Source organism: Argentina anserina, chromosome 5 (genome assembly GCF_933775445.1).
Source record: "Argentina anserina chromosome 5, drPotAnse1.1, whole genome shotgun sequence".
Classification (NCBI taxonomy): domain Eukaryota; kingdom Viridiplantae; phylum Streptophyta; class Magnoliopsida; order Rosales; family Rosaceae; genus Argentina; species Argentina anserina.
Genome location: NC_065876.1, coordinates 25,490,631 through 25,511,731, shown reverse-complemented (window position 1 = coordinate 25,511,731; position 21,101 = coordinate 25,490,631). Strand labels below are relative to the sequence as shown.

At 35.9% G+C, this 21,101-nt stretch overlaps 1 protein-coding gene and 1 pseudogene across 6 annotated transcripts in view; both read left to right on the top strand.

The window, feature by feature from the left end:
• Positions 1 to 20,920, top strand: part of LOC126795990 (double-stranded RNA-binding protein 1-like) — a 126,646-nt gene extending 105,726 nt beyond the window's left edge. Inside the window, exons 1-4 of one of the 6 annotated variants that reach the window (XM_050522725.1) lie at positions 17,078 to 17,172; positions 17,738 to 17,834; positions 18,330 to 18,592; positions 19,473 to 20,919. In XM_050522725.1, the coding sequence (XP_050378682.1) occupies positions 17,810 to 17,834; positions 18,330 to 18,592; positions 19,473 to 20,585 (1,401 nt within the window). In that variant the 5' untranslated portion in view covers positions 17,078 to 17,172; positions 17,738 to 17,809 and the 3' untranslated portion in view covers positions 20,586 to 20,919. Of the gene's footprint in view, positions 1 to 17,077; positions 17,173 to 17,734; positions 17,835 to 18,329; positions 18,593 to 19,472 lie in introns of those variants that run through there. The other 5 variants (XM_050522726.1, XM_050522727.1, XM_050522729.1 and 2 more) reach the window with 5 other exon arrangements.
• Positions 11,232 to 13,990, top strand: LOC126793795 (flavonoid 3',5'-methyltransferase-like; annotated as a pseudogene).
• Positions 20,921 to 21,101: the final 181 nt, after the last annotated feature.

The following is a 21,101-nucleotide window of genomic DNA, read 5'->3' as shown; positions in this document are numbered from 1 at the left end:
TCAGTAAATGACAATAATTTGGTGAATAATGTAGAAAAATATAAGTGAATTTCTCTTAAAAGAACTTCTAAAAATTGGATTTATAATGAAATATCTCATCTTTATATGACTATATATAAGAGTAACTCCGACAGCTCCTCAAAAACTACATAATAATATCACTATTTTATAGATAAATCAGTTTTTTTCTCTAACATCTGATGTGAAGCATTCTTTACTTACAAAAATTGAAAAAAGAGAATGAGAATCTCTATATCTATAGAATTTTCAATTTTTCTATATAATATATTAAAAATAGGTGTATGCAGTCACACTATGAGAAAGAACATGGTTTTCATATATGCTAGCACCTCGTTTCTATATTAATTAAACTGAAATACCTCACGGATAAATGGGATAATAGATTCAGATGGTACGAAGCTTTCTACAGAAACAGAGTAAAAGACAATTGGCCCTCCTAAGTCCCTAGCAATCATCCACATATCAATTTTATGCCTCAATAGATATCATCCATGTATCAATTATACACCTCATCATTTGAAATCGATCATTTTGATTTCAATTTGTCAATTATGCATACAGCATTGCCAATGGAACTTAGAGCAATAACATGTCCAGTAATTAATCATGTTTTCAACGAAGAATCATGAGAAGCTGTATCTATAAGCACAATCGTCTTCTTTCTTCAGTTTTTTTGGGCAAAGATTGCAGTTCTTATCTATTGGATGTTTTTTTCCTGATTGTGTTACAGTTCTTTTTTTTTTGTCTTTTGTTTGAAAATTTATACATTTCACGAAGAGATAAATGTAATCCTAATGGATCCATATCATATTATGGTGTGTTGACACTAGAGATCAAAACTAGACTTGGAATGTATTTAAATCTAATGATAGACCCATAGTACAGTGTCCCTCGAACTAGACCCTTTATCATAAGCCCTATATATCATTATCTATACTATTAATAACCCAAACATGTTTTTTCAACCAAAATGCATGAGAAATTAAATAAAGAACCCTAAATTATATGTTAATTTAAATAAACATTTAATATATGAAGGATGTAACTGTAATTAATAAAATGAAAAAAAAATAGTGAGTAGAAGTTACTGCAGATAACTTCCATATTTCCACTTTCTATCTACACTACTTCCATATTTTTGAAGAAAAAAAGAAATTCAAGATACCAAACCATATTTTATTGATAGTAGGGGTGGGCATAATAAGTTGAAATCTTGATCCCGTCCTGAAATTCTTAGAGACGGGATGTGACAGAAGTCTAAAAACGTTAGTCCCGTTTTATATCAGTGGGATAAGACGTGGGACGAATAATTTATATCTCACTTCGTCTCATCCCGTCCCGCATTTAAAGAACCTTTAATCCTGACCATTCAAATATGTTATCATGACCGTTGATTTACAATTGAGGGTTTCAGTCTTAAGCCGCAAACTCCAACTCGTTTTCATTCTGGTCGAGGCAGACTAGCAGAGAAACATAACTCATCGTCTCGCCGGCCTCCTCCCTCTACCGCACGTCCTCAGACCTTATCGCCGCCGTCTCCGACCGCCTCTCTGTCCCTCCCAGCCTCATCCGTCCTCTCCTTCCAATCCTAGAATCCGGGTAAGTTCTCCCATTCAAATTTCAATTGTTTTCGTTGAATGTATGCAACAGATGATGGGAGGACTATTAATCCCAGAAGAATCTTAATAACGATTGTTCCTAAGTTTTGTTGATGTTTGATGTGGGGATTGAGTATTGATATCCAATCCAGCTCAGATTACATGTTTGCTCTGCAATCTGGGTTCAGATCTAAAGCTGAGGTGCACATGCAAAAACTGTGGTATAGACTTGATTTAACAACATGAATACACATCCAACGTAACTTAGATATTGCATCTTCTCTATCGTTCTTAACACGCTCTTTCTTCTTGATGTTTCATGTTCACATAAACCATGCTCCTTATCTCATTTAGATATTACATCTTCTCTTTTTTCTTCACAGGAGACAAGAGTAAGTTCGTAAAACTCGACCACATCTAATTTGTAGAGGGATTAGAATGTTGGATTCTTTTGTGGGTTTTGGGAATTTTTTTCAATTTTGTATCTGGGTGTAGGCATCTAATTGTTTGCACTAATGTATCCATTGAAAGTTTCAATCTCTCTTTATGTATTGTTCTTTACAGTGTGCACTGTAAAATGTTGGAAAATGGGGAGGTAAGGGAGTTGCGTTTCTGCATATAAGAAAGCTCTCAACCCTGCGCCCAAGGAAAAGTAAGATCGGTTTATCAACTTATAAGCATTGGTCGAACTGATCTTTTTTTGTCTCATTCTATGTGAAAGTATAATTTCTTGCACTAACAATTTGGTACCTTTGCACCAGAAAATTTCTGATGGGGATGAAGGACTTCAACCAGTAAGTTATGTCTTATTCATTTTGCTTTGGTAGTTTCATAACTTTATGGGTGTGTTTGGTGCAGCTGGGCTTCTCAGAAAAGTTGACTTTTGCTTATTTCTGAAAATAAGTAGCTGAAAAGCAAAGTAACTGAATGTTTGGTAAACTGGCTTTTTACATGTGTTGTTAGTGGCAAAAGTAGTAGCAAAGTGTTTGGTAAACTTAAAAGTGACTTGTGCTTTTTGGTGCAGAATGACCACTTTAGACATGAAAGATAATTTGTCTTAATATTATTTGGTAAAACAATATAGGTCCTTACAAGTTTTATTTAACTTTCCCTCCTTATAAATCATGACCATATGATTAAAATTATATCATATACAAAGTAGTTGCAAACTTGCAATATACTTACAAGTTTTATTTAACTTTCCATTCTTATAAATCATGAAAAAAATCATGACCATATGATTAAAATTAGATTATAGACAAAGTAGTTGCAATATAAACTTGCGTTTACAAACTCCATGTGTATACAACAATTAATCATGGATTGCTACTAAACTGTAATTATTAGTCTAACATGAAACTTTCATCTGTTTTCTGGTTTTACAAATAGAATGGATCGAATACAACTAATAAAAATGAATGGATCTTTTTCTTGCTCTAATAAAATGAAATATATTTTACAAATCACGACCACTGGGAGAAGCAGTTTTCGCCATTGACAACCACTGGAGATTACATCTGGTGGTTGAATAATCGAGATGATCTCATTATCTCTGTGTAGCATGTCAAATACAGTCACAGTGCTATCTTCTTGTACATACCTACCAAATATTTACAACATAAGGATGCGTTTATATAAGAAAAAGAGGGTATTTGATCAAAGATTTTAATGTAAAAATTTGCTACCCTTCCTCCAGACGTAGCAGACGGGATTCAGCAAAAATACTCTCATGTAACCATTTTGTCAAGTCAGGAGAAATTTTTTGCATTTTCTTGTATTGACAAGCTTGCTCTCAAGGACCAGTGGGATAAGATTACAACCATAACCAGCTTTGACAAAAACTCTAAAACCAAACTTCCTGTCAGTCAAGTAAAAGTTTATTGAGAATCTATGTCAGGTGAAAAGGCAAAGCAAAAGAAAAGTAAAAATTATAATTCCGGGATTAGAAAAAGAGGGGCATGAGATAAGAAGTCTTTGAAAAAGGTATTGCCTAGCTCAAGAAATTTTAGCGTGCAATCATGCTGCAATATATGTGAAAGAAAGCATTTGGAATCTTCACTTAGAGGCATATATACTTTTCCATCTAGGATTAAGGGCTTAAGGTTTTGTGGCATCATTAAACAATAAGATGATATGAAAGAAAGAAAGAAGTATAATGAAATATCATACCAATTGCAAAAGATACTGGATGTGCTTTTTTGCAATATGAATGTATTCCTGTGACAGCAAGGAAATGCGACCATATGTTGTTTTCATTACTCAGACCAACATATCTGACCTGCAAAACCATGAGTGCTACTCACCTGCAAAACAATAAGTCCTACTCAGACCAACATATCTTTCAACATATCCACTAAACCAACTCGATTGACCCCTAGCCAAACTAGTGCATATTAAAGTCTCCTTAACTTAAATGAAACACATGATTAATGTTAGTTCAATGATGGTTAAATGATTCATGAAATAAATGATTAATGTTAGTTCAATGTTCAATGAAACAAATGAAACAAACACCAGAGTCTTATTCTAACACTCAACCAAAAACCATATACTATTTCTACGGTGTTGTTTAGTACCATAATCTTGTTCACATTAGTTCATGGAAAGCCCCATGAATGAGAACTGGAAAGCCACATAAATGATGCAAAACTTCAGAGAAATAAACAATATTGTAAATATTTAAAACAACTAAATAAAAATAAACACAAAGAACAAGAATAATTTTGATTCAAGTAAACAAAAGCACTGCAAGATCATTGGAAATTTATCAAGCTTTCAAACATCGGCATCTAGGGAAAAACCTATTACCAAAACCCAGTCCATGATCACTCACTATCTTCACAACTTAGTTTGATCAACAATTTGTCAATCCATTTACTCTCGACACACAAGATCATGATTGAATTGGCATACCCATATTATAACATAAACAAATAATCAAAACACCCAATATTCTTCAAAATCACAATCTCTAGTACTCAAATCTCTAATACCCACAATAACACTGATCTCAAAAATTAACCAAATCAAAGAAGTATGAAACTGAAATAGACAAAACATTTACCCTGAATAAGAACTTGATAAGCTACTTGAGGCTTCGATTCATGCCAAGAATCGTGATGAGACAAGCCGTATCGGCATGAGAGAGAGAGAGAGAGAGAGAGAGAGAGAGAGAGAGAGCTTGTGCGTCTGTGATGAGAAGACCAGTTGAGTGTGAATGTAATTGAAGAGATGAGTTTCATGGTAAAAGAGTGTAATTGCTTCAACCATACGAGGATAGAAACTGGTATTATGAAAATTTCATTAAACTACAGTAACGAGCGCCACAGTGATAAGCCCTGCTCTTGGAAGCAGAAGGAGGGGTGAGGCTACTTCGGCTTTTGGACCAAAAAAGCCGGTGCTTTTGAAAGTTGAGGAGAAAAAGCTGGGTTACCAAACACAATGAGACGCAGCGCTTATAAGCAAGAGAGCTAAAAAGCCCCCCCAAACGCAACCTATATATTGATGTTGTGGAAATATGATTATGTGGTGAACAATTGGGACTTGGCTTAGAGATATCCAGTTGAGATTGTTGAATATCAGAAAGTAGGCATTTTTGTTTATGGGAATGCAATGCTTTTTGATGAATTAGGTACAGAAGGTTGGATTAAATTTACGTTTATTAACACGATTTTAGTGCTTCAGTTATGTCATTACACAGATTTTGTTTTGGCTGGGAATGGTAGAGATGACGTTTGTAGATGAGGCTCAGCCAAAAGAGTCTGGATTTCTAATCCTAACATAAAGTTATGGGAACTGTTTATCATATTAGATCATGATGACTATAAATTATGGGTGTTAAATGTTGTCTGTTTTGTGGAACGACTATATGCGTGTAGGCCTAATCATTTAGCCCGCCGACCCGAAAAGCCCGCGGAGGCCCGCAAGTCCGACGAGCTTTTACCCGGCTCGGCCCGCGAGAAAGCCCGCCAAAGCCCGCTTCCGTGGGTAGAGGACCGGGCTTAAATTAGAGGTGTGAAACGCGGCCCGTAGACCCGGCCCGTAAAAACCCGCCAAATAATAAAATATTATACATACATATTTTATTAGGTTTAGAATAAATCATCTAATTTTTTTTACCTATCGTGCGCGGTCGAACTGAAGAAATCTATTTGGCAAAGCCCCGGTCAATAAGGTTTAAATATGTCAAAACGCCTCTTTTTTAGTTGACTGTTGGTACGAACGGTCAAACCATGTCCAAAACGGATGAAATTTTTATGGGTTCCCTAAATATATATACCGATCACATCTACTGGTGTCGATCGACCATATTTTGAATTTGAGTTGTCGATCGCCGAAGTGTCCACTAATGTATTATAACCTTATTTTATGTTTATAATAAAACTATCACATTATGAAGTGACTATATAAAGGAAACTTCTCGGAATCGATCGACACCATCCTATGTGATCAATATATATATTTAATGGTCATTTTAAAATTTCATCCAATTCGGACCTCGTTTAACCGTCAGAATTTTCAGTAAACCAAAAACAACACTAATATGCCCTAAGGGGGGACCAATTACCAGGATGCGAATGTGGAAATTTGTTTACATATTTGAAATCACCTAATTTTTGTTACCTATCGTGCGCGGTCGAACTGAAGAAATATATTTGGCAAAGCCTTGGTCAATGAGGTTTAAATATGTCAAAACGCATCTTTTTTAGTTGACCGTTGGTACGAACAGGCAAACCATGTCCAAAACAGACGAAATTTTTACGGGTTCCCTAAATATATATACCGATCACATCTACTGGTGTCTATCGACTATATTTTGAATTTGAGTTGTCGATCGCCGAAGTGTCCACTAATGTATTATAACCTTATATTAGGTTTATAATAAAACTATCACATTATGAAGCGACTATATGAAGGAAACTTCTCGGAATTGATCGACACCATCCGATGTGATTAATATATATATTTAATGATTATTTTAAAATTTTATCCAATTCGGACCTCGTTTAACCGTCGGAATTTCCGGTAAACCAAAAACAACACTAATATGCCCTAAGGGGGGGACCAATTACCAAGATGCGAATGTGGAAATTTGTTTACATATTTGAAATCACCTAATATTTGTTACCTATCGTGCGCGGTCGAACTGAAAAAATCTATTTGGCAAAGCCCCGGTTAATAAGGTTTAAATATGTTAAAACGCATTTTTTTAGTTGACCGTTGGTACGAACGGTCAAACCATGTTCAAAACGGACGAAATTTTTACGGGTTCCCTAAATATATATACTGATCACATCTATTGGTGTCGATCGACCATATTTTGAATTGGAGTTGTCGATCGCCGAAGTGTCCACTAATGTATTATAATCTTTATATTAGGTTTATAATAAAACTATCACATTATGAAGCGACTATATGAAGGAAACTTCTCGGAATCGATCGACACCATCCGATGTGATCAATATATATATATATATATTTATTAATCATTTTAAAATTTCATCTAATTCAGACCTCGTTTAACCGTCGAAATTTCCGGTAAATCAAAAACAACACTAATATGCCATAAGGGGGGACCAATTACCAAGATGCGAATGTGGAAATTTGTTTACATATTTGAAATCACCTAATTTTTTTCACCGATTGTGCATTGGTGCAATGAGAAAACTATTTGGCAAAGCCCCCGGTCAATGAGATTTTATTATGTAAAAATGCCTCTTTTTTTTGTTGACCGAAAATTCTGACGGTTAAACGAGGTCCGAATTGGATGAAATTTTTACACGGTCCCTAAATATATATATCGATCACATCTATTGGTGTCGATCGACAATATTTCGAAACTAGAATTTATTTGTGACTTTTGTTTTAGAATGTTTTCTAATAATTCTTTTATTGTTTCAAACCATTAAATTAGATTATTATATTATTTTTCTAATACAAGCCCGTAAGGCCCAGTCCGTAAAAGCCCACAATGCCCGACCCGGCTCGGCCCGCAAAAGACCGTAAGGCCCGCCTTAGGTGGGCATGCTTGGATCTTCGTATTTTTGAAAATACCCGGTCCGGCCCGGCCCGCCACTTATTTAAATTTATTAAGGCATGGGCCCATCAATAATGGGCCTGGCCGGGCCGAGCCCGGCCCGTTGATAAGCCATATATGCATGTATCATTGATTTTAAAGATCTCATGTGTAAACTATTTGTAATTAATTATTAGTGATGCATGTTTCCTTGAAATTTACTTTCATACATGTTCTATGATCATGCTATGTTCAATTCGATCATGATGATGTTGTGTGCAATTTGTGACAAGATGTTATGGATTCAACTTATGACAAACATATGACATTTCCACTCCAACTCTGATGTAAAAGTTTGTGACTATTTAAGTTTGTGATGGACTCTTTCTCAATGTTGTTAATTCGTAACTTACTTTGATATTTGTTTTGTGACTATTTAAGTTTGTGATTGGCTCTTTGTCAATGTTGTTAATTCTCTTAATTCATAGTTGATTATTTGAAATCTTGAATGATAATTGTCTTTTAGAATTGAGAAAATAAGTCTTTTAAAGTTATGAGACGGTGCGATTAGACACGTCCCGATTCCAACCGAGATTAATCCCGAGTGAGATGCATTCTTAAAAGCCCTCGTGCTGTTCTGATCCCGTCTCAATTCAAAAGAATAGGAAGAGACGTGAGATGAGTCTCATCTCGTTCTATCCGTCCCGTGCTCATCCCTACAAGATAGACACAGGCTAAGAGAGGGAGGATGGAATGTTGCCTTCGTCGAAAATTCAAAATAATCTAGTGCTAGTAATTAAGAGGTCATTGATGGTGTGTGGGCCTGGGTGTCAAGGATATTCTAGAAAGGTGGTGTAGCCGTGTAGGAACGAGATTGGTAACCAGACGGTGCAAGTTCATGTTTTCAAAGTTTAAAGAGGTTTTAAGTGATCTCCAAGGTGCAGTACGTGGAATTTGGCTTTCGGGTTTCGGTCGGAGATCTAGGATCAACAACGATCGCCTTGGCTGTGTCTGCAGTTTGTTGAATAGTGGTGGCCCCTCGGATGATGTCGGACTTGTCTTGAGGGGCGGTTTTTCCGGCCGTGTGGTCTACTTCGTATATGTGCCGGTAAAGAATCCAAGAGGCAATTTCGAATTCCGATGGTGATCGAGTTGCACGCGTGGAGACCTCCTTGATTATCCTAGTTTAGACGCGAAGAGGTGATTTGAGCTTGGGTTGGCTTTGCGCACAAATCAGGGTAAAAAAAAGGACCCTAGTTTACTGAGATAATTAAGCTCTTACTTGATCGAGTGATAAAACTGTATAATTCTATGTGGAGGTGTAGACGTCCCAGACCGATCAGTATTAGTACGAAGAGTTGATCTAGTTTCATTAGTTTGTAGAAGGCCGACTAATTTGGTTTTTCATATTGGAGCTTGTTTAATTGCAAGCATACCAGTTTCTTTCAATCGTTTGTTTTTGCTTCTTGTAAACCTAATGGATGACATTATGCTGTTGATCTGATGCAGTTAACTTCTATGTGAAAATAATACAGTAAGTGCACGTTTGGTACACAGTGCTATTGGGGGACTCTTTAAAATTAGTACTTGTTCTACTCTCTCTTAAGTCACTTAAACAAGTACTAAACTGTAATGCGTTTGGTGAGCAAGACTGAGGTGGGTAGGACTAAGAAGAAGATTCTATAATATGAACGACAACCCAGAACGAGAACAAGTCCCATAAAACAATCACCAAAATAGAGTAATTTGATGGTTTGAAACAAAGGATACGGATTCATGAATAAAGTGGTTTAACTATGAATAAACTATGAATGATTAGATGATTAAATTCTACATGATACGCTGGTTTAACTAAGGAAAAACTCTCATTTCGTCAAGTTCAATCTTACCCTGTTCAATTGCTAATGAACCCAGAACCCAACTTTACAAAAACCCCAATTTCTGTGATTTTTAAAACAAAGAATTGGAACGAAAAAGAACACAATTAACAACGAAATTAAAGAACAAAAACAACAACAATTCATTAAATTGAATTCAAGATCAACGTCAATTTCTTGGGCTGTTGAATGGAGCATGATGAACAAGCTTGAATGATGGAATATGAAGAATAAGCTTGAATGTGATCTGGGCATTCCATGAAATTCCAATATAGTTGCAAAACCCATGGAAAGTAGATGGAGAGGGTTCAATTGATGGAGTCCTTTGGGTTTGCCAAGAAATTCCAAATTGTCACAACAGAGAATAAGATAGCAGAGCTTCTTTTTGTGAGTTGAGTCAGGATTAGCATGGGCAGGGACGGATTTAGGATTTAATAACAGAGTGTGTTAAATTTGGGCGAAGGTAAAAAAAAAATTTAAGGATTTCGTAGTAGAATAATGATAATTTCAACATGGAAATAATAGTTTACGCCTATTAGAATAAGATATAAGACTGAGATTCAAGTTAAATGAATTATCATATGTACTTTACGGAGAAACTTCTAAAAACATAGCAAATAAACCCAAAAAACTAATATGAGAAATAGATACGAGTCAATCGATATATACCTGGGATTGCTTAATCAATATGATTATGGATGGATTTTTCAAATAGAGTGATTAGAGACTTAGAGTTTTAGAGTGACAAAGAATTACAAATGACTGATATGAGAGAGCGCGGAGTCATGGAACGGTGGATGAGAGAAAAAGTCTTGACTTTCAACCTATTTTTTCTTATCTTTTGTTTTCTTATGCTCTAACATATAGTAAAATTTGGGTTTTAAAAAAAAAAAAATGGGGTGGGCTGTAACAAACCCCAGCCTACATCTGCATCCGTGCCTGAGCGTGGGTTCTCAAAATGGAGAGCACAAAATAGCGAGGAATACACATGCATTAAGGAGGGGCCGGTGCTAGCTAAGGTTATTTAGCCTTAGTCCGGAGGCGGGCCAAATGCAGAAAATTTTGTTATGCGCACACACCCGACACAAACTCACACGTACATTTTATGATACAACTTCATCACCACACGCAATTGTGTGTATACCATATCTTGCGGCACAGCAGACAAGCCCGTCAAACGCAGGATACTAGTCTTATTTAAGGTAGTGCATGCTAATACTTCCCAAGCCTGTGTACCAAACATGCACTAATAGTAATTGTGAAAACTTAAAAATAAAACCAAACACGCTAGCATACCAATTGAGTACGCCATTAATAGATACATAACTGCCTCACAAGTAAGCACACGTAAAGGTTCACGTAGGTTAGTTACGCATGTAGGGATATCAGCTACCCTCTATCATAAGCTAATTTACAAAGATGGTTAAATTAAACAGAAGAATCAATGAAAGCTAGAGATAGAGCCCAACCGAAAGTTTAAACTTTAAACAATGATAGTTGACTTTAATCTAGTTTTATTCTAAATCGAGCAATTGGCGAGATAACCAGTTTGATGAAAGCTAGTCTTATATATACACGTACAATTACACACTTTGATTACGTACAGAAATTCGTGCCAAGAATTCTCAGTTGTATTGCTCATTTTTCTTACGATATTTCCTACGAGTTCTTAATATTTGTTGACCAATACTTCTTACGATAGCTTGATCTGTACAAATCATGGCTGCTCACAGGGAAGAATTCGTAGAAAAGACCATACTCAAAAGCCCAGGCCTTCTGAAGGTTCTAATTTATTTTAATTTCTTCCTCGATATGTTTTCAGTCCTTGCATTGAAGCATCTGATCGAATATGTTTCTTTTTCTCATTGATATATATATATATATATATATATTCACAAAGCAAGAAGTTCATTAACTCATGAAGATTAGTCAATTAACTTCTTTTTATGGCATGCAGTACATCTTGGAGACTAGCTGTTATCCAAGAGAAAACGAACTATTAAAGCAACTAAGGGAAGCCACAGTCGAGAAATACCAGTTCTGGTATGACATGCAGGATGTTGAGCTCATTTTCAACAAAAATATTGTTTGATTCTCCCTCTTTTTCTCCCTTCTTCGACAGAGTCAGAGAGTAATTAGCTCGATAATACATCTAATTATATATAGAGCATTGCTAGGGCGCCATAATATGGTGGCAGATTCGGCGCTACAATCCTATGTAGCATGCCACATAACCTTACCATATCAGTAATTAAAATAGTCATAAAATGTCATTTTTAAACAAAAAGACAATCATATCCTTGTTTAATATTTATTCATTATGATTTTAAATTAAGAAATATTTTCGTTAAAAAAAAAAAATATCTTCATGGACATAACTCGGATACCATATTTTGTAAATAGAAATTAAACTCTAGACGATTTAGTTACCTTATTACATTTATTCGAAAATTATTTTACGATATTTGTTCAAAACGTTACCTTACAAGTGATGAAAAACAACATTATTATCTTATGACAATTTATTAGATTTTATGGGACATGTAAGGTAACAAATTATTATTTTTCCATGAAATTAATACTGGTCGACAATTATCATATATGGCCGACAATTACCATATATATATATATATATTCTCTATCGAATTAAAAATCTCCAACAAAATTATTTAGGACAAAATAATTTTATTTTAAACTATATTTTTCGCACACACACAACTATATTTTTCGCGAATGAAATAATTTTATATTGAAAATAAGTTTTACGCACGCGCACACACACATAGATAGATATATATATATATATATATATAAGCATACTTTTATAAAATATATATAAAAAATTAATTACATTTTGAAAGCATTATAGTAATGTAAAAATAAAAATAAATGATAAAAAAATTATATATTTATAATAATATAGAGTCGGTGAATTAACATTGATAAAATTGTCTTTTTATTTAAAAATAACATTTTATAACTATTTTAATTACTGACGTGGCAATGTTATGTGACATGCCACATAGGATTATAACGTCATATTGTGGCGCTAAAACATTTTCCTTATATATATGTATATGTGTACGTACAATGAGTACGTAGATACAAAATTATAGAGAGAAACCTCTAAAACAACTTAAACTATGTAAATCAGAATTAAAAGCTCTAAATTAACGCATGTAAGTCGAAATTAGCATTTAGTTGATTTCAGTTTGGTCTTACTCTTGGGTAGTATTATCTAATGTGATAAAATAAGTTTCGACAATACATGAAACATATATATCAAATTTACTTTAGGCAATAACAACTGGGCGTGCAACACGTACGTACATATATACATGCAGGAGTATTATGAATGTGCCAGTTGATGAAGGGTTGCTTCTCTCCGTGCTTCTAAAGATTATGAATGCAAACAAGACATTGGAGTTGGGAGTATTCACGGGATATTCTCTACTGACCACTGCTCTTGCCCTACCTGCGGATGGCAGAGTACGTAATTTATATATATATTTTTCTCAGGTATGGAGGTTCAGCCATTCTAGCCACTAGCGAAGTGCAACGATGGCACGGATGGTATCAGTCGTGCTCTCCACCTCCCGGTAATCCCGTCTGTGTCGGTCAGAACTCCATTGGTAACCCACATCGGATGGAATGACGAAATCGCCGGAATCTGTCCATAAACTTGACTTTTACAGATTCTGGCCGCTGTAGGTAGTCGATGGAGCTCCGACCGACACAGACGGAATTTCCGGGAGGTGGGTAGTGTGGCTGCTGTGGTCCGTCCCGCAGTTGCGGCCTGCCGTCGCCGAAAATGGCTAATCCGGACGATCTGGACCAACATAGCCAAGAACGCCTATATATATATATATATCTTCAACCTAGAGAATTATTTGTAGATATGAATTAGTACGTTATTTAGATTTATTAGCCGGTCAACAGATACATCCGTTTCATTTTCAGATAACTGCAATCGATCCAGATAAAGAAGCCTATGAAGTTGGATTGCCGTTCATTCAAAAGGCGGAGTGGAGCATAAGATTGACTTCTTTCACTCAGATGCCTTCTCAGTCCTAAACGATCTCATCAACAATGTAAGTTTGTAATCGATCTTCATCGGTTAGTCAAGTACGTAGTATTCTCGTGAATACATGCAATTGTTTATTTGGGGTTTCAAAACTTCAAAGCAGGGCAAGGAAGAAGGGAGCTTCGATTTTGCATTTGTGGATGCGGACAAGGAAAACTACATCAACTATCACGAGCTGCTAGTGAAGCTGGTTAAAGTTGGTGGGATAATAGCTTACGATAACACATTGTGGTTCGGTTCGGTTGCGGAACCGGAGGAGATGGTGGAGGAACCTTTAAGGCCAGGAAGAAATCATCTGATTGAGCTCAACAACATTCTGGCAGGCGATTCTCGTGTTGAACTGTCTTTTGTTTCTATTGGGGATGGCCTTAGCTTATGCAGGCGTCTCTGCTGAAACTAATTAGCAAGAACAAATACTACCAGTATACTCTTGAACAAGCTGTTGCAAGCCTCAACATTAGAATAGAGCTGGTATATTCTACCAGGGCCGGCCTTGCGAATTTGGGGGCTATAGGCGGAATGAAAAAATGGGTATCCTTACAAAAAAATGTAGCTACAATTTCTTCTTCTTCTAATGATCGAAATAAGCTGCAAAACATAATAGTTCATTGAAGTTATAGTTACTATACACAATACTTATGTAACCATGATGATGGTGGTGGGAGAAAAATAAAATTTTACTTAAAATAATTGTCGAAAATAATGAACCGGATAAAAAAATATGATAACTAAGGAATACAGATAATTTATACTATCACACAAAGACACAATCGACAAATCATTGATCAATCAACAACATACATACCACAAATTAAGAAAAACAATAAACATATTTGACTCAAAAAAAATTAAAATTTGAAATTTGCAGACATGATCACTTACCCACAAGTTGAATCAGAATTGACATTGTTCTCTCTATTTCCCAAATTTGCTGGAAACTAAATCTAAACTTCTACTTCTTTGCATCAATAAGAACATAGTTCTCTTTACATTTATAAAACCCAGATTTTTCTCACTCAATTTCACCTATATATCAAAATAATATCAATATTTTAGACGGGCCTGCTTTTCTTTCAGGGGCCTCTTGGGTTGGGGGCAGCCGCCTGCTGGGCCTAGCCCCAAGGCCGGGCATGTACTCTACTGTCGAGGATTGCCGTCTCTGCATATTAAACAACCATTCTCAATTGATTAATTCTATACCGAAAGACTTGAAACAATGTTATAATAAACATCAACAAGATTTATCATTTATGTATCTTTTCTATTACAAAAGTGTATAATATATAAACCCGGTTACAAGTATGATATATGAGATATAATACGTGCATACATCCACATCTGCAACATTTCCAAACACAAAACGTTACCAAAGAACTGGCATAAAGAAAATCCACATCTACCACTAACTCTAGTAATTAACAACCTGTGAATTTCCAAAGTTATAATAGGTATAAAGAAAAACAAGAAGCAAATGGCATACCATTAAGGTTTAAAATATTACCATCATTTCATGTAAGAGAGAGCATTAATTTTTCAACATAGTACTGGTAATTTGTACACCTCCATTTTTTCTGGTAAGCAAGGTTCTTCAACAAATTATCTTCATTTTCATTCAAGTTTTGATACTATGTACAGTTTATCCTGGCATGCAAAGAGACCTTACATTGGGAGCAAAATAGTCTCCTACAATTCCGGCACTACGATTCTCATACTCTTTCCCATCATATAAAGATACAAAATATTTATTGTCCCTTGATTGTTTTACCTTAAATTACTATAACTCACTATAGACTATTTTAAGTAAAACCAGGCCAGCTGTAAACAAAGCAAACAAAAGATTCGTGGTCTATACCAATTGACAGCAATTGGCCAGTTGACCGATACAGCTCGACCGATTGATCCATAAGAGCGGTAAGAGAGGATATTTACAAGGAGGAGAAGCGGTATCGAACAAGAAGAGCTGGAATGCCAGTCAAAATATCAAGATAGGCATCTTTGTCGGTTAACTACCGAAGCGAAAAAAAGGCTGGATCCTGAAAAAGGGGTACTACGAGCCCTCTGCCCCACGCATCTAACCAGCTCGCATAATTATATAATAATTTTTATGAAATATAGTAAATAATTGATCAAATAAACATCTCTCAAAAGTTCATTCAAAATTTCCATGGTTTTATTTAAATTTCTATCAATTTACTCAATTATTTTTAAAATCGATATTTTCAATTTTTAGATCCTTAAGATTTCCGTTCTTGCCGATATTTTAGTTCTTGGTTTACACGGATTCCTTGAGGAAAATATAAGAACTATGGTACAACAATAATGAATTCTTAGCAAGACATTGCCAAATGACTGCATACATAAAACCAAACGGATAAATCTAACATGAACATAGCCTCAACATGTGAGTGTGGCTTTGAAACTTCAATACACAAAAAAATAAATTAATGGCCAATAACACTTTTTATCTATAAAAATCAATAACGCTGATTTAATAACTTTGAGCCAGAGTTGTAAACTGAATGAGCAAGCCAAGATCACAATCACTTATACATAAACAAAATCCTAATGTATCACAAATTACATCGTAGTCTAACTAATGAATCCTTGTCCAATTAATACTAAATATACTTAGCATAATTGGGTTTCCAAGTATTGTACAAAATTGCATCTCTTATTGAAGAACTGAATACAATTCGATTGTATAGGTAATGACAGTTTCACATTATTGTTCTAACAAGAGTTTCTTACAGGTAGACGTAATTCATAAGAGTTTCTATTCATAATTCATACAATTTTGATTTCATCGATAAATTAATCTCTGAACATATTGCAGTGCCAGATAAGATGCAATTCTGATATCACATAAGAAATTTAACCATTCTTTCATCCTTAAATTTCTTAATGTTTTGGGGTTCTACAGAAAAGCAGAGACTGACCTGGGAAATAGAATCAAAATCACAAAAGCTGAGCTGAGTTGATCGACCATAGACGAGAACGAAAAATAGAGGCGTGCCTATGGAGGATTGATGTCGTCCAGAGAGAGAGAGAGAGAGAGAGTTTGGCCCTGAGTTTTTGCCTGACTGAAATGTTTGACAAATAAAATTTTTAGGTGATTTTATGAGAATTTCACACACCGAGGTAAATTTTAAAAGATACAAATTAGAGCTTATGATTCTAGGAGAGAGATTATTTTTTGCTTATTACTTTACTACTACACTTTTCTAAACTCACCACACTTTTATACAAACACTCACCAAACACTTTAAATACTCACATGAGTCACAACTGATTATTCTTACAGCTCAACTACAACTGATTATTCAATAACTCAACTGAAAGCTGATTATAAAAGATTCATGCCGGGCCAAATCCGTGATTTGGGCATCGTGTAATTCCTTCAACTGCGTGAGAGTACCCACCTGAATTGTGAGAGTTTCATTAATTGTCGCTACAGTGCTCTCCGCGTCTCTCCCAACTTCTGCTTTTGCCCTCTAAAAGCCGGAGCTTCTTAAAAAGCAGCTGACTATGGTCTCTCTAATCTCTATACCCACACAACACAGACTCACGCCCTAGCAGGTAACTCTCTTCCTTTTATTCCCCCCCCCTCTTCTCTCTCTCTCTCTCTCTCTCTCTCAACTTAGTTTCAGGCTATTCAATGTCGTCAAGTACTTCCTTAATTTCTCATTATATTCCCATGTCTTTGATTGTTGATGGGTCTGGGTCACCACCCAATTTGTAGTTTTAGTATGTTTTGCTTGTGTAAATGTGAAAACTTCTCCTCCTTCTAATTCACGGCTTCTTCACTTTATTCATAATTCATGGATTTGCTTTGCTGCTGATCCTTTTTTGCGGAAACAAAAAGCTGGGTCTTGGTAATAAGGGGAATCTAGGTTAGCTAAAGCAGGTTGATAAACATTGATGTAAAATATCACTGATTTTTGGTAACAAGTTCAAGACTTTTTTGGGGTTCTCTATTGTGTGTAAATGAGTGATTATTGCTCATTTTCCTGATGTGGATAAGCTCCTTCACTTTAGCAACACTATTCTCACTTGTAATCTCTTGAAGTCGATGTCTTTCATACTGATTTCTGGACAGCTGCATATGCTGACCGCCCGACCTGTTTTTGTGAGCTCTGCTCAGTGTGAGATTGTAGGCCTTTTCTGGAGTACCATCTGGGTGTCATTCTGTCTATTTGGAAAGCACTTCTATATTATGGCTACCGACGAAGAATTGCAAGGTAATCTTTTCCTCTTTTTTTTTTTAAATTCTTTTAATCAGTGCCAACTCTATGATTATAAGCTTAGCATCAATGTTTGGTTGGTTTGTTGCAATAGCTTTTATTATCACAATTTTTAGTAATATCAAGGTTCATTAATTGAGTCCCATTGTAGACTGTTTAGCTCACGGCCCTGAAATTGGATTATCTGACTTGCTCTTCTAGGGTTGTTTTAAAGAATGTTTTGCCCATACAGTCTGGAGAAACACTGTAATCATACCCCAGTTTGTAGGAACTGTGTGAGAGAAGTCAAATTTCTAGGCTGATAGGTTTATCAATCATTTGAAGCTAACACATAACATATAGTTTACAGGCCCTCTATAATGCTTTTATATCCCATGCAACTGGCAAATTTCACAGTGCACCCTTTCTGTTGGACAGTCCTGTATATCAGCAAGATAACTTCATCTTAACTTTGTCAGTAATTTACTGTTCTTATATTTCCTGTCATATAAGGTCTTTCAAAGTGCTATGTATTCAAGAGCCGGTTGCAAGAGTATGCACAGAAAGCAGGAATAAAGACACCAGTTTATGAGACTACAAAAGAAGGTCCGTCGCATGAGCCTTCCTTCTGTTCTACTGTGATAGTGAATGATGTTAGATACAACTCTTTGCTTGGGTTTACTCATCGTAAGGCAGCTGAACAGTCAGCTGCTGAAGTTGCTCTGCTGGAGTTATCTAAATCTAGTGATGCTGTGCAATGCATCTCTCAACCTGTTGTAAGTTGTTTTATCTTACAATTGTACACTTGATTATAAACAACACTGAGTCTTTGACATACTTATTATCCTTCAAATGCAACCATTGTTTTCAGCTCTTCAATTACAGCTCACTTCTCTCTCTCTCTCTCTCTCTCACACACACACACACACAGTGGTGTCATGAGTTTTGGTGAAGTGGATTATTGATGTGAGACAATATTGTCTGCAGTTGCTCCTTACCTAGACTTCATTATATGCAAATTTCTGTATAAAATTAGTAGGAAGATTGGACATTTGAGAATTATCTAGTGGATACTGTGAGAGTTGCAAAATAGTTGTTTATAGTGGTGGTTATAAACTAAGATGAGGCAGAAATGTGGTGTCATAATCTTGTTGCAGACTTGCAGTTGTATTGTGAAGAAGCATACAATTTATAGTTAAAGTCTATGGTTCCTAAGCTTATGAGTTAAATTGGTTCCTAAGCTTATGAGTTAAATTTTATGTTCTTGTAAGCTTCAGAGCTTTATGTCTTTATGAATCTACAGTCAAAAAACATTTGTTTGATTAAACGGTCAGCTCCTGCCAAACATGTGTAAACTAGAGGAAGTCTGAGTAAATTAAGTAGGAAGATCTAAACAGATAATGATGTATACTCTAGAGGAAAAAACAATCTCATTTCCATAAGATTGAGACACCAATATAAAATAAATAAAGGTGTAGAGAGAAGTAAGGAAGTCAAAGTAGTACATTTTAATTTCCTTTCAAAGTGTATTTGTTGCCGAACGTTGATTCTAGTGCCATGAACCACCTAGATGGGTGACATGCATCCATATGTGTTAATAAATACATGTATTTCAAATCAAAATCATGGCTGACTTTCTTTGGATGTTTGTTCTAGCATGAAATTGGCTTATGCAAAAATCTGCTTCAAGAGTATGCACAAAAGATGAATTATGCTGTTCCTGTATATCAGTGTCAGAAGGATACTTCCCCTGGCAAAGCATCAGTATATTCATGTACAGTTGAGATTGGGGGAATTCGTTATATTGGAGCTGCAGCAGCAACCAAAAAGGAAGCTGAGATAAAAGTGGCTAGAACTGCACTCTTAGCTCTCCAGTTAAGTGATACCAAGTCATCCATGGGATCTGTTGGCACCTCTGAGTTAACAGTGCTTCCATCTAGAAAAAGGCGGTCAGAATCTGAAGAGACTGATATTAAACCAAAACGAAAGAAAGTGCCATATAGGAGGAGGACGTTCAAACGTAAACCCTCTGAGGAAATTGTGGCAGAAGAATTAGAGAGCGATGGAAATGTCAAGCCAATGAGTGCAGAAAGTATGCCACAAGACTCAGTGTCCGATGATATTCCCCATGCTAATAATGTTTATGTGGAATATGGGCCATCAACAGCTTCAGATCTCACCAACTGCAGAAATGGCAGTGGGGATTTGGGTTCAGTTTTATCACCCAATGGAAATATAACTAATTTGGCGGAAGAAGTGAATATGGTGTCGGCCCTTGAGCCAATGACTGCAGAAGCTATGTTACAAGACTCAGTGTCGAAGGATATTGCCCCCAGTGCTGAACATGGGTCGTCAACAACCAAGGAAGTGTATATGGTTTCAGCCGTTAAGCCAGTGACTGCAGAAGGTGTGCCACAGGAGTCAGTATCTTCAGAGATACCCCAATCTAAAAATGTCAATGCTAAGCAAAGGTCACAAACAGCCAAGGAATTGAATATGGTGTCCGTTGTTGAGCAAATGACTGCTGAAAATATGCCACAAGATTCCTTGTCCAAGCATATTCCACATGCTAACAATGTCAATGCAGAACATGGGTCATCAACTATGACATCAGATTTCACCAACGCCACCAATGGAAATTGCGATGTAGTTGGTTCAGTTTCTGTGTCCTGTGAAAACACAGCTACTTCAGCCAACAAAGGGAATTTGGTGTCCGCTGGACCTTCGGAGGTTTCAACTGTCATTCCTGGACCTGACCAGTCACGGTGAGTACTGCAAGCTGGTGTCCTAAATGGTAGGAGTAGGAGTTCTATAGAAACAGAAGTTACTGGCACAGTTATGGGTATTCACTGCATGGAAGGGGATACTGAGAATTTATACACACTCCTTGGGTTGTATTTCATGGATGCATATTCATCCATCCATTGGGTTCTATTTTATCTCTTTGCCTCCTTTGGTTGTTAAATGTCATTAATTTTGTATTTGAAGTTTTGAACCAACAAGATGAATTATCCTTAATTCTTAGAAATCTAAAGAGAAAGTTGGACCGTAGTGTTACTGCTCCCGTCTTCTCAGCACTTCTGCGGCTCTGTCATTCTTCAACAATGTTCATTTTATTCATTTGTTTTCTTGGTTTGTAACAAAAGGAATATATTGAACATCTGAGCTCTTTCAACGTTGCGGGTTTAGATGAATGTACCAATTCAATTAATCTTTTGTTGGTCAGTTTAGTAGTCCTTTACTAGCTATAGTCCTCGTCCGAGATTCCAAGTATGCACAATTAAT